This window comes from Eutrigla gurnardus (genome assembly GCF_963514095.1).
Source record: "Eutrigla gurnardus genome assembly, chromosome: 19".
In the NCBI taxonomy this organism is placed as follows: Eukaryota; Metazoa; Chordata; class Actinopteri; order Perciformes; family Triglidae; genus Eutrigla; species Eutrigla gurnardus.
This window is the reverse complement of record NC_139930.1, coordinates 18,446,952-18,459,457: the sequence shown is the minus strand read 5'-3', so window position 1 is coordinate 18,459,457 and position 12,506 is coordinate 18,446,952. Positions and strand designations below refer to the sequence as shown.

The window sequence follows — 12,506 nt, the reverse complement described above, 5'->3', positions numbered from 1 at the left end:
AGACACTATAAGTAGCCAGTTTCCACAAGAGAAAACTTTCAACAACAAAAAGTCCCATAGTTTTAGTCCCATAGAGCTGAATACATTAAGATGCCCATATAAAAAAAGAAAAGTATAAGATGAGTTTAAGGAGGAGGAGCGCTCATCAACGGAGATCCACTACAACCAGAGAGGGGGAAACTTTTTTTTTCTTCTTTTTTTTACTGCATCCACAAGTCTGCATCTTACCTGAACTGGCTTGCGACGTGACAAAAAGCAGGATCACCGCTAAAGTGATCTGGGCGTCCCTTATCCTCCGTTTAACTTTCCATCTTATATGGGTATCCATGACCGCCAGAGACCGTCCACGGCAAGTGGATTCACTTTGTTCAACTTGGTCTAATTAAGACTCGCAGCACAAGAAAAACTTCTGGTCAGGACACCAAAAAAGAAAAAAAAAAGCCCCAAAAAGTCCCAGAGAAAGAGAGAAAAAGGGGGGGAGGGGGGGTTCTGTGTATTTCTCAAGCAGCCATAAGGGTTTTTGTTGTTGGTGTGCGTTCCTCCAGCTAAGCAGACGGATGGACACCCGTCTCTCCCGCACTGCTCCTCTCCTCTCTGCTTTTCTGAACCGTCCTGCACCGCAGCGCCTCCGTTCAGAAGTGTCGTCCCCTCGTTCGCTCGTCACGTAAGGGCCCCCCTTCAAGTTAGAGCGCGCGCGCACACACACACACCAGAAGACACGCGCGCACACAGAGAAAAAGGAACCGGGCTGTCACTCACAACGCGGACAGGAGTCTCCCGCAAATCAGAGCCGTCCATACATTAGAGCCAGCCCTGTTATTGGGCCGGAGTGGGAGGGGAACCTGGGGGGAAAGTTTCACGCCTACAAAGAGTCCTCTGACAGGGAGGCATGAAGGAAGCCGAGGGACTTGTGCATTAGTAGCCTATCAACAGTTGGCCACCACTTTAAAGCTGGACTTTTATAATGTACATTGTGCTGCATTTTGTAATGTACTTTCTTGCTACACTTTTACAATGTATTTGTAATGTATTTTAACTGTTAAAGTTATCATAGGACTGTATTAATTGTTGTGGACCCCAGGAAGTCTAGCAAACTGCTACGGCATCAGCTACTGTTTTATTATAATTATTATATTGATGATCTGTGAGTGTGTGTTTATTACATGTAAGTTGTTGTTTTTCCGATAACAATGTTAGATAGTACAAATATTTCACTATCGACTACTAACTTTATAATATAAGGTAATTCATTTTATTTTTATTTTATTTTTATTTGTTTTTAATTTATTAAACAAACAAACTGTCAGAAGCCCAAGGTTCACAATGAAGTGTGGATGATGTGATTTCGTGGGCCAACTTATTATTTATTATTATGAATTATTGCAGAAAAGTGCACGTTTTGTTAACACATCAACATTTGTTTTAAGCGTGAATATAACCAGCAGAAGTGAGAAGCTAACGTTAAGCTATAAACAAACTACACCACATGAATGCAAGATGCAACGAGACTGTTAGCTTTGTCGTCTCGTTGTTAACAAACGTCTTTCTTTTTTTTAATGACACGTAAAAGCTTAAAATTCCACGAGAGGGGCATTTACCGATGTGTTTTACATCGTAGAACAAAACGTTACAATCTCCTACGCTCATGTTAACCACAGACCTTATTTCAGGCATCCAACCAACAAAAAAAACCAAAAGAAAAACACTTTTGCTGACACGGACAGTAAAAAATGCTGACTCATCTCTGAAGGCTGGAGGACGAGTGATGTCGACTCCCATTTCACGATTGGAGTGCAACAGATGCGATGGATAAACGAGCGATGATCACTTTCTGGCAAGAAAGTCCTAGTTTTTATCAGTGGACATGTCTAATTTAAGAAAATTATGTCAACACTAAACTGCAAATAAAAATAGCAGCTACTTTGAATTAATATGGTGTTACAAGATGTATCAGGTTTATTCACCAACTCAGTGTGCAAAACACACTTTTCATCCAAGTGGAACCAAAAAAAACTAGAATGAGTAAAATATGTCTTTCAAATTGTGAAATAATATCCATATGTGACTTTATTACAACACACATTGCTACTGTAATGCATTTATCCTCGCTGAAGAACAGTACTTTACTGTTAATTAAAAAAATAAAAACTTTTTTACAGACGACTCAGACACCAGCTCTTTGCCGACGGTGTCTCCAGAACACCAATAATGTCAGCTGGCTTTTGTAAGCTGGCATATGGCCGTTCCAGTGGGAGGCCGACTTCACTTTAACTGCCCAGTAAAAAGTTGGCTCCAACAAAGTAAACAAACGGTCCAAAATGTGGCCACATCTGACACTGTCACATGGCGAGGTGTTACCTTGGACCATCTTAAAACAGGCGAGGGACTTTTTTTCTGCTCGGATGGACGATAATTGTCCAGTCTACAACATAAACATTGTTATTATGTTGTGTTGTTTATATATATAGCTCATATTCAGATTTGGATAAAGACTATTACAAACAGATAAATGAGCTGTATGTAAATTAAACGCGATAATTTAAAGAAGGGGATATGATAAGCTTCCTCCTGTCCCTCCTCAACCTTTATTATTTTATTTTTGTCTTTTTCATATTTGCATGACATATTTTATGTCATGTAATTATTTCACTTTGCATTCAAGGAAAATAAAGAAATCAATTAATAACAGTTTGAAATGTGAATTCGGCTGTTTTGCACAGTGAACTTGGAGGATAAAGTTAAAGAAGGAGGTCAGCTGTAACATGATTGGTCCATCATGTAACACACCTGCTTACACACCTGGAACCATGCATCATCAGCATAGGCTGTAACTCTTTACGCTGTATAATCAGGTCAAAAACACATTTGCCTTTCTACCTCAGCTCACCCCTTTTACCACGCGTTTACACGTTCTTGGGTTTTTATAGGCGTTAAACGTACAAAAACGTCCTCACGAAGGAGGAGTGGATATTTACATCAAACTGACCACTTAGCCATGTAATGGTTACTTGGTCAGATATATGGTTCAAATTATGGCCTGAGCCCTGTATTTAGGGTGGCTTTATACCTACACCACACTAATCTCAAGGCTCTCTAACTACTCCTGTACGAGTCCTCCGCTCGCCTCCACTTTAACCGTCTCCTAACCAGAAACATGGTGTTTTATCTGAAGCTGGACCGCCGACTGGTTACCACCTCATTTGAGGACTTGCAGACGACATAATCATTCACAAAAGTAAGTCCTTGCGAGCCAAAAAAACAATAGGGAACTCCATCTGAAAAGTATTTTATTTTCCTTCCATCTCTTTTTCCCATTTTCCACGTTCACTTTTACTAATTGATTCAATCCATCTTCATCCTCCGTCGTCAAAGCAACTCCTACAAGTGATGAGACTCGGCTGAGAAAGTCCAGCTCTGCCGGAAGAGGTTGAGTCAGTCAGGTTCAATCAAGTTCCAACGTGAACGGAGATCACTGATTTAAAACAGGTTGCACCAAACCAACTCTCTGGTTCTCGTGCAGCATCCTTCCCAGCCTGCAATGAAGCCGACCCCTATCAAAGACTCTTCTTTTACAGGATTCGGAGGATCAAACTGATGGATCCTTCAAGATTAATCACCTGTGTCTATTCAATTTCAATCAACAGGGCTTCTACAGTACATGCGGATCAGCAGAGATGGTTGTTACCACAAGTTTTCCCAAAAACAACCACTCCAGAACTTGCCCCAGATTCATGATATTTGTAGGTTTTCTGCGATATCAAAGTCATCCAGCGAGAGTTGCCTGTACATTCATGGCTCCTTTGCATGCAGCAACTTCTAATAGCAAATTTGGCATACTTACTTCTGACTCCATGACAACATTGTACTTCCTGTTTATATCCTCCAAATTATGAAATTATGGGAGCAGTCATTCTAAAACTGAGAGCAGGATCAACCCCAAAATTGTAAGACAAAAGATAAAAGGAATGAAAAATCTATTCATATTGTTGTTGTTTTCTCATGTTGCACGATCAAAAGGCTTCGACCGTCAGTCGAGTCAGCAGATAAGTTTAATATAGTGTTTGGAAATCATGGATGGATCTACAAACAGCAAATTTACTTAACATTCCTCAAGTTTTAATGGTGTAACCCTAACCCGATTCATTAAACGTATAGTTTGGAATATTGTAGTATCTGGTTTTGCTTTAACAAGGTCTTAAAATAAATCAGTTTTCTGCAGAATTAGAAGCATTTAATTTGTCAAGAGCTCATTAACTTTGGATAAGTTGAATTGCACATTCAAAACCTGCCTTTTAAGACCTTTTCAATCCCTTCACAAACACTCGATACTTTTCCCCCGCATCAAAACATTGCTCTCCGCTGGTGTGATGGCGATGAATCACGGAATACAGTTGAATTCTGTGCTTTCACAGGATAAATCACTGAGGAGGCAGAAGGAGGAAAACTTAAATATAGCAGCACCAAAAAACAAGACCAGATAGATTGTGGATCCTGGAACCGAGTGACTCCTGGCAGGCTCCGAACACAGATTGGCTTTTTATGCAATGTCGGATGTCGTGCTGTAGATCAAGAAGAAAAAAAAAGTGTGAGTTTGCATGTTTCGTCCTGGTCCTGGATATGAAGGCGGCTAGTGCACTATCTCTTTAAGAAAAAAATTTAAAATGAAAAGAAAGGTCAGGGTGAGTCAGACATCAGTTTTATATTTTCGAACCAAAACGAAAGATAATTAAGTTAGACAGCCATCTGAAACACAAATGTGCAGCGTCTGCAGGTTTAATTGCAGATGTTTTGTTTGTTTCTTTCATTGTGTGGCAGTTGCATTCTTTATTAGATTGCATTTGTTGGTTAAATATATCATAAAATAGTGAAAGCATGAGTCTTTATAATCTTGCAGAAAGCAGTGAACCTGGAGTGAACCAGATGCCTCCTCCGTCCCGGTGGACGCTGATGGAGTTATGCGTTTGTTAAAGCCTGTTTGGCGCAGCACAACACCATATTTTCCATCACAATGAGAGTGACTCCATCCTGTTCCAGATGTTATTATGGCAAACCTCCCTAAAAAAAAAAAACATGGCGAGGAAAACTTTGGAGCTTTTTGACGAATGACTAGTTTGGTCTGGAGAGCGATGGATCTTAAGAGTATATACACTTGGAATAATGACAAACTAACATCTGTCATCAGCGTACAAACACACACTGCTGTTTAAAGAAGTCCGTATCACCTGCCTGCTCACGCTCTCGAGGCTGCAGCTGCAGCTCATGTCGTATTGGAATGAGATTTGCGAGCACATATTTCCCCCCATCGCACAAATACGCCAAAAGCATGGATTGCCAGGCACGAATCAATCAATGAGCGTTAGCTACATTAAACGCAGCGAGACAAGCGAGCATGCACGGCCTTGTACTGTAAGTCCTGCAAAAGTATGCATGAAACGAGGAGGATCAGAGAGCTTTATCATCAGCTCTGATCACCGGAAAAAAAGGTTGCGGAGACAGCACGCTTTTGTTCGACAGCGACAATGAGTTTGGTTTACAACCCACGTGGCGAAGGTTTTCCATGATCCTCGAGTTCAGCGGGGCCGCCACGACCGTCTTCCTGTTTTAATACCAAGCTTGATCCAACTTGTGCTGTTCATGAAATGCAGAAACATCTGCTCACGCTCTTCTGAAAGCGTTCAGCTTCTCAGACCTCACCGGTTCAGTCATCAGCCAGCTATTGAGTTAGTGTCCATTACATATTTGCATTTCATTTTCTTTTTAATTGTACCAGGAGGGGAAGTGGCATTCAGATGAAATCTGGCCAGGTTGAGCCCTGGCCAAGATGGCAGCATAAAAGTTTCACATAAAAAGTACAAAAGTTAAGACATGCAACTTAAAAAAAAGAGTGAGAGTGAGTCACAGGGGTGGTGTAAGGGAGTTATATGCATATATTATATTATGACTGACCCAAGTCACTGACTGCTCATTTGACTAACTGACTGTCAGTCGAGACTATATTTTGCACCTTAGCTGAGTTCTGCAGGGTTGATGTCCTTTTGCAAGCCAACCCTGGAAGTCAGCTACATAATCTCCACCGTTGAACACGGCTTTTATGATTTCTGAAGCGCATATGCAATGCTACTCATTAGCATCCGCTTTCTTTAAGACGTGAAAAAGTCTTGAAACACAAAACATTCCACCATATTTTATTCTTCAACAATGGTGGCATGTTAATGTTTTATAAAACACTTGGTGTATTGATGTTCTTGAGATACGACTTGTTAGTTTGAAACCCACATTGTATTGTTAGATATCTACTTCAAAAGCATCGTTTCATCCCACAGGATGTATGAACAATGTTGTTTCTCCATCACTGAGAATTGTACCCACTGTCCATATTTGTATTTGTACAACAGGCACAGTATTATTTTTGGAGTCTTTATATTTGGGTGAAATAGGATTGAATATCTTAAATGACAGAAAGAAAGGGCATCTTTCAGTTGTGTTTCTTGTATAATGTTTCATAAACTAAATACATTTCCTACATGTTGTCGGGTTTTCACCTCCCCACCACAAATGAAACCATGATCATGAGTGAATTTTTGCTTTCACCACAAAAAAGCCCTAAAAAATTATGTATGCAGGTCACGATTATTATAAAATACAACTTTTTACAGTTTTCTACAGTGTATCCCGAAAATGTCAACTACCTTCTTTGTGAGGTTCCACTGGTTTTTTTTTTTTAAATATATATTTTGAAGTAAATCTCTAATACACAAGGATAAAGCCTTTAGCATTGACATGTGAAGTCAAGCACATACGAGCAGGAAGAAGAAATCAAGAAGCCGGTGAGAAAAAAAAGCAAGCCTCTACTCGTTTTCTCCCGCAGTATGAGGAGGAGACAAATTTCACTTTGAGTCATTACTCTGGCTTTGATGGAGATGTTAATTAGTCGAGTGTTGTCTGGCATCATAAATGCTCTGCTGTCAAGTCATTTATTTACTGAATACTCTTGTTGTAACAACGTGAAGAGGATGTACAAACATACGTGCAACACATTTTGAAGGCAAATCCTTTTTTCTCGTTTATTTCCATAACTGCTGTATCACCTCTCCAGCGAAGGGATCTAAAATTAAACGTGTCGGGCCGATGTAGCGAGAATAAAAAGTGCCAGAGTTGTCGCCTGCCGTCTCAGGGATTAACTAACCATGTCTCGTTCGCCCGGCCCTGCTGCAGCTCCGCCCTGTCGGCCGTTTGTAGTGGTGGCTGTAATTACGGAAGGCAGTTCATCCCCATGTGTTTTAACAAGACCCGCTCTTTATGCTCTCCTCTCATTGCTGAAGGCGGCTCGTTGCATAATTGCAAACGGTCTGAGGAGTAACACTGTGCAAACAAGATGCGGGCGCAATAGTAGGGTATTTATCTTAAAAAATAAATAAATAAAAACTCACTGCTGATTTGAGAATTAATCTTTTTTGTAAGTTGTCAAACAAGAAGAAGCTGAGCGTCTGTAGCGTTAACTACTTTACATTGTGGATATTTAGCGAAAAATACGTGTAAATGTGATGAAAAATGATTAAAATGCGTATTTCCTTGGCAGAATAAATGGTGTTTCATTTGTCTCCAGCCAGACTCGGAGCTGTTTATGAAACTGAAATCGTGGAAATAAGCATGTCTCTGTTCGAGAAGGCCAAAGTCAGCGGCTGGAGAATCCGAAAAATGTAGACCAGTTTATATTACACTAATTTCTTCAGACCATTTTATTCCACTCAAAAAGAAAAAGAAAAAAAAGTTAAGGCTTGGAAATTCAACAAAAGCCTTTTTACAACCTGTGACCACCTGAAATCGTGCACCAGAGCTCAGAACTGACTTTCCATCAGCATGACGAATGATTCAGTCACTTTCATTATAAAGCCGTATGGGCAGCACGTGCTCAAAATATCTCAACAACTTCTGGATGGGATTGCCATGAAATTTGAAGATTAATCTTCCCCCCAAAGTTGAATTTGAGGAAATTGTCCCATAACTTCATAGTCGAATCATAATTTGTCCTGTACTCTGGTTTACCTGCAGAACGAATGACCCACTTTGCATTTCGTGTTAGCATGCTAATTAACGAAATTGACCATGATGTTTAGCATTAGGAGCATGTTAGCATGCTAAAGCACCATGTTGCTAATGTTTGTTCGTAAATTGTCCAAAAAACGAAACGTTTAATATTCCAATAATGGATAGCATTCACTTTTTTTTCCTCCTTTGAAAATTAAAATACACAAAAAACAAGATTATTTGATCAGATTTCTTCACATTTTTTGATGGTTTATTTGGGGAGGACAACTGCAAATACATCACTTTGTGTAAATATGCCGGATTTAACTAGAAGCGAATTTCTTCAAACAGATATATGGTGATAATAAGAAGTAGGCTACAATAGACTGCTGATGAAAATAAATCAACCTTTGCCGGGCCTCTCTCTCCGGCCGGTGTGTTGATTGACTCGTACAGCGTTGCGTAACATCCCGACACATCATCGGTTCACAAGCCGTCCTGCATTCTCCACTCGCAGGACGCAGCGATGGTCAAAAGAAACAGCTTAAGGTCGGGGTCAGCTTTTATGTGAGGCCTTCTGCCAGGCCTTTTGTGTTGCGGGCGACGTGCACACTTTCAGGATCTCCTCCTTTTCTGAGTGAAAACTGGGACAGCTGACTTAATGAATACAACATATTCAAGTTTTTTGCCGACGTAGACTTTTCAAACGTTTGAAAACATGGGGTCAGTGTACGGTGTCACCCAACCATCACGTCATGGTTGAGTCTACACAGTCTGCATGTGAACCACATAGAGCCGGCCGGGATGCAGGCAGCACCGTGGGTGGAGATTTGGCTGCTCGTCCTGGCAAAGCGTATAAAAAAAGAAATATAAGAGGGAAAAATAAATCCAGCCACAATAAAAAAAGTTTTAATTATCTCCAACATTATACAGTGTGTGTGTTTTCTTCTTCTAGGCTGCTGTATTTTGGACCTATTTGGTTTGTGAATGAAGGCAAGCCTTCAAGGAGGGGAGACCACACATGAGTACGAACTACAAGAAGTCTATTTTACCAAACTGAACGGTTAATGAGTCTTATACTTAAAGGTTGAGTAGGTGATTCTATTCAGAAACACTTTCTGTTATATTTCTTGAAATCATCCAAACATACCGATAGCAATGAATACATTAAATGCTCTGACATAAAAAATTCTAAAGTACATTTCATCTGTGGCCATGACAGGATTGTAAAAACCCCGTCCAATCAAAAGAGTTGGGACGGAGAAAATAATTGGATGGTCTGCCTGTCTGTCAATGCTTACTTCCTGATTGCCGATCTCGAGCGCTCGTTCGGCGTTCTGGGGGCCGGGCTTTGAACAGAGGTCTGAATGAAGGGGGCGGGACTTTCTTGGTTCGGTGATGCATTTAAAGTCAAAATCTCTGTGGTTTTCCCAAATTACCTACTCAACCTTCAACCTAATGGAACAAGACCAAACATTATGGAAGCAAAGACGAGGCTTGTTTGCGCAGAATCGAACGCCTTTCAAACGCCGCACAATGCCGGTTAGATTTGAGTGCGACTTGCTCTGACATTACGCACAGGTGGGGCTACGATAACCTCACGAGTTCCTCTGAACCGACTGCAAGCCCCAGGGGCATGATGGGAAACACCTGGTTGATGCCTGATCAAAGAGCTGATCGGCTCCTTTTGACAACAAACGCCAAGTTTTGTAGAAAAATCTTTATTCGCTGTGAATGAATCTTGTATGGTTGATGTGAAGAAAAAAAGGTGTTGTGATAATAATTACGACTATATTGGCAACAAAACCAGCAATTACGATATGCTTTATGAGGCAGACATAAAAAGGGATGGCAGATATGTAAACAATTCCACATATAGAATTACAAACGATCTGATCTAAAGGCAGCCTTGAAACCAGATCTAACAGGATGCAGGATTGTATTTGGGTTCCTTTAGGCTAAATCCTTTGAAGGCTGCTGGAAACTGTCCAATGTGACCGTAGAGCTTATGGCCCAGGTAGCCACGCCAGGTGAGCTGAAGCTCTCTGATGATTTGACTCCGCCCACCAGGCTCCTGGAGGGAGGGGCCTGCTCGGAGAGGTTGGTCCCACACTGCGGTGGATCCGCTAGAATATTTCAACATGAATTGCCGGATAATATCTAAAAAAAGCCTCTGTTTGCTCTCCAAAATAAAGTTCCCAAACAATCGGTTGTGGTTATGTTAGGCCCCACCTCCTGTCAATCACAACCCAGACAGACGAGCCAAAGCTTGATGCTTTTGTCAGCTAAAAAAGAGCCAAACCAGAGTTTCAAACAACTGTCTTAAAATTGGACGCTTCAACTTTGTGACAACATTTACTGTATTTCAAATGATGTCCTTAAATGTAATGAAATAACTCTATGGAGGGAAATAAATCCAAGTTTTCTTGTGTTTCCGTGCAGACGAACAGTTGTGATGGTTGCTTATCCATCATCGGCACATAAAGGCACCTACACAGACAGAAAATAAACTCCCACAGAACACCCCCTACTTCTGCTGTTTGTTTTGATGACAATGACACGAGCACTTAGAGAGTTTTCCATTGGCCTTTAGTTGGAACCGAGCTCGTATAAATATTATCATGAGTGCACGATACTTGTGCACGTGTGAAATTGTTCGCCAGCGACTCGTAGGAGAGTTATACACTGGATTAGACCGTAAAAAGCATTGATGCATACTCAACTCACACACACGTTGGTGGAAGCACACACACACACTTGACACGTTGTCATGAACTCACCATCTGCCAGTTATCAATGGAGTGCAAATCCCCAATTGGCAGGGATCCCGTGAACTGCATGTTTGCGTCTGTAGGAATACTTTTCTCCCTCGAGCCCGGAGTGAAATCTCTGTGGAGAAGAAACGCAGCACATAAAACTTGTCTTGAACTTTTAACAGAATAAAAGCAGTAATAGAGAATATTACATCATCGCTGAAATGTCGACGTATCATTCACATTTTTCAGGTCCATACTTGTATTTTTCAGAACTTTAACGTGCATTAACCTGTTATAACCTGTCATTTTCATTAAAAAAAAATTATAATCACAGCTTCCAATACACTTTGTCAAGCAAAGTGGATCGCACCGAGCCATTAGGGCTGTAACGAATGTCACTTTTCTTTTGAGGTTTTTGAACAAAGCTTTCCAAAGTCTGTAGCTGTTTGACTGAAGTGAAAATGTTGCTTTAAAAAGGTTGAACGCCATCAAATACGGATTGAAGCAGGATATTTCATGTGGTGAATTGTTGAAATGATGACTTTGAATTGCAGCAGCCCTACAAAGAATCCAGTCTGTCAAAAAAACAGACAGTGGTCAGATTTTTCCATCATTTAAAACCAAAAAAATGGTAAATGACAGATAATATTTGTGACCTCTGGTCTGAATATATCTGGATTTGCCCTCTGTCTGCAACACTGTCTCTTTAAGCCCCCCCTCCCAACAAAAAGCCCAGTCTGCTCTGATTGGCTGGTGAGGAAAACATGCTTCACCTTAGTAAAGGTATAGTGAAGTCTGGTGCAGACAGCCAAATGGGGGCAGTGGATCCTAATGAGCCTCACAAAATGCTTCCAGTCAAAGTAAAGAGACACATGGGGAGGGGGAAAAAAACTATAATTGGTCCCACCACCCACAACATTTGCTCTTCAGATGTGCGTTTTTTTTTTTGTTTTTTTTTACCCATATATGTCCTGATTTCAAATTGGGTTAAGACATCAATAAGCAGTTTCGGCTCAAGTAGAGTGAGCCGTATCGTTAGAGCCGTATCATCAGGAAAGGCCAAAATTTAAAAAACCCAGACAGAGAGATATCAAACCAACGGAGTTTCTGTCATGTGTTTTGTGACCACCTGTGACTTTGCCTCGGAGGGAAAGCGGTTTGCATCACTCGCAGGCAATCTGAATGACTCCAATGACTCTGTCAGCAGCTCAGAAACAGCTCGGACTAGCCCCTTGCCCCCGGGCCGACTGTACACTCCACTATGCAGGCAACCAACCACTGTGATACACTACCTTGGTCTCACATGTGGCATGCATCCCCTGTTCTTGGCTCACATTGGTCCTGCTGTTCTGTATCCCACACTGTATTTTTTTGTACTCTTTGGAGAGCTGATGTCATAAATTAAACATCGCATACAGGCTGTAATAATTAAAACCCAGTGGGATATGCTAATCAGAGACTCTACCATGGAAGTGGAGTCGAACAGTGAGATGAAGTGCAGGCCAGCTGGAATCCGTGGGTGTGGATCAGTTCAGAGGAAAATACCCCTCATTACATTTCTTGAAGTGGTGGTGTTGAAACATTAGCAATGTCACTTGGGGAAGAAAGAGAAGGGGGGCTCGGAATCTGGATCAAATCTTTTTTTATCGTATCGCAGTTTCCGCTGGGTTTGGTTTTGGCTTTGATGAATTTTTTGAGTTCTCTGGGATAAAGCAGATCAAT

General features: G+C 41.1%; 1 protein-coding gene across 2 annotated transcripts in view; it reads right to left on the bottom strand.

The window, feature by feature from the left end:
- The window catches only part of col5a1 (procollagen, type V, alpha 1), a 66,066-nt gene extending 65,448 nt beyond the window's left edge, over positions 1 to 618 (bottom strand). The window contains exon 1 of one of the 2 annotated variants that reach the window (XM_084036114.1): positions 229 to 618. In XM_084036114.1, the coding sequence (XP_083892240.1) occupies positions 229 to 328 (100 nt within the window). In that variant the 5' untranslated portion in view covers positions 329 to 618. The remainder of the gene's footprint in view (positions 1 to 228) is intronic. The other variant, XM_084036113.1, reaches the window with a different exon arrangement.
- Between the last annotated feature and the right edge of the window lie 11,888 nt (positions 619 to 12,506).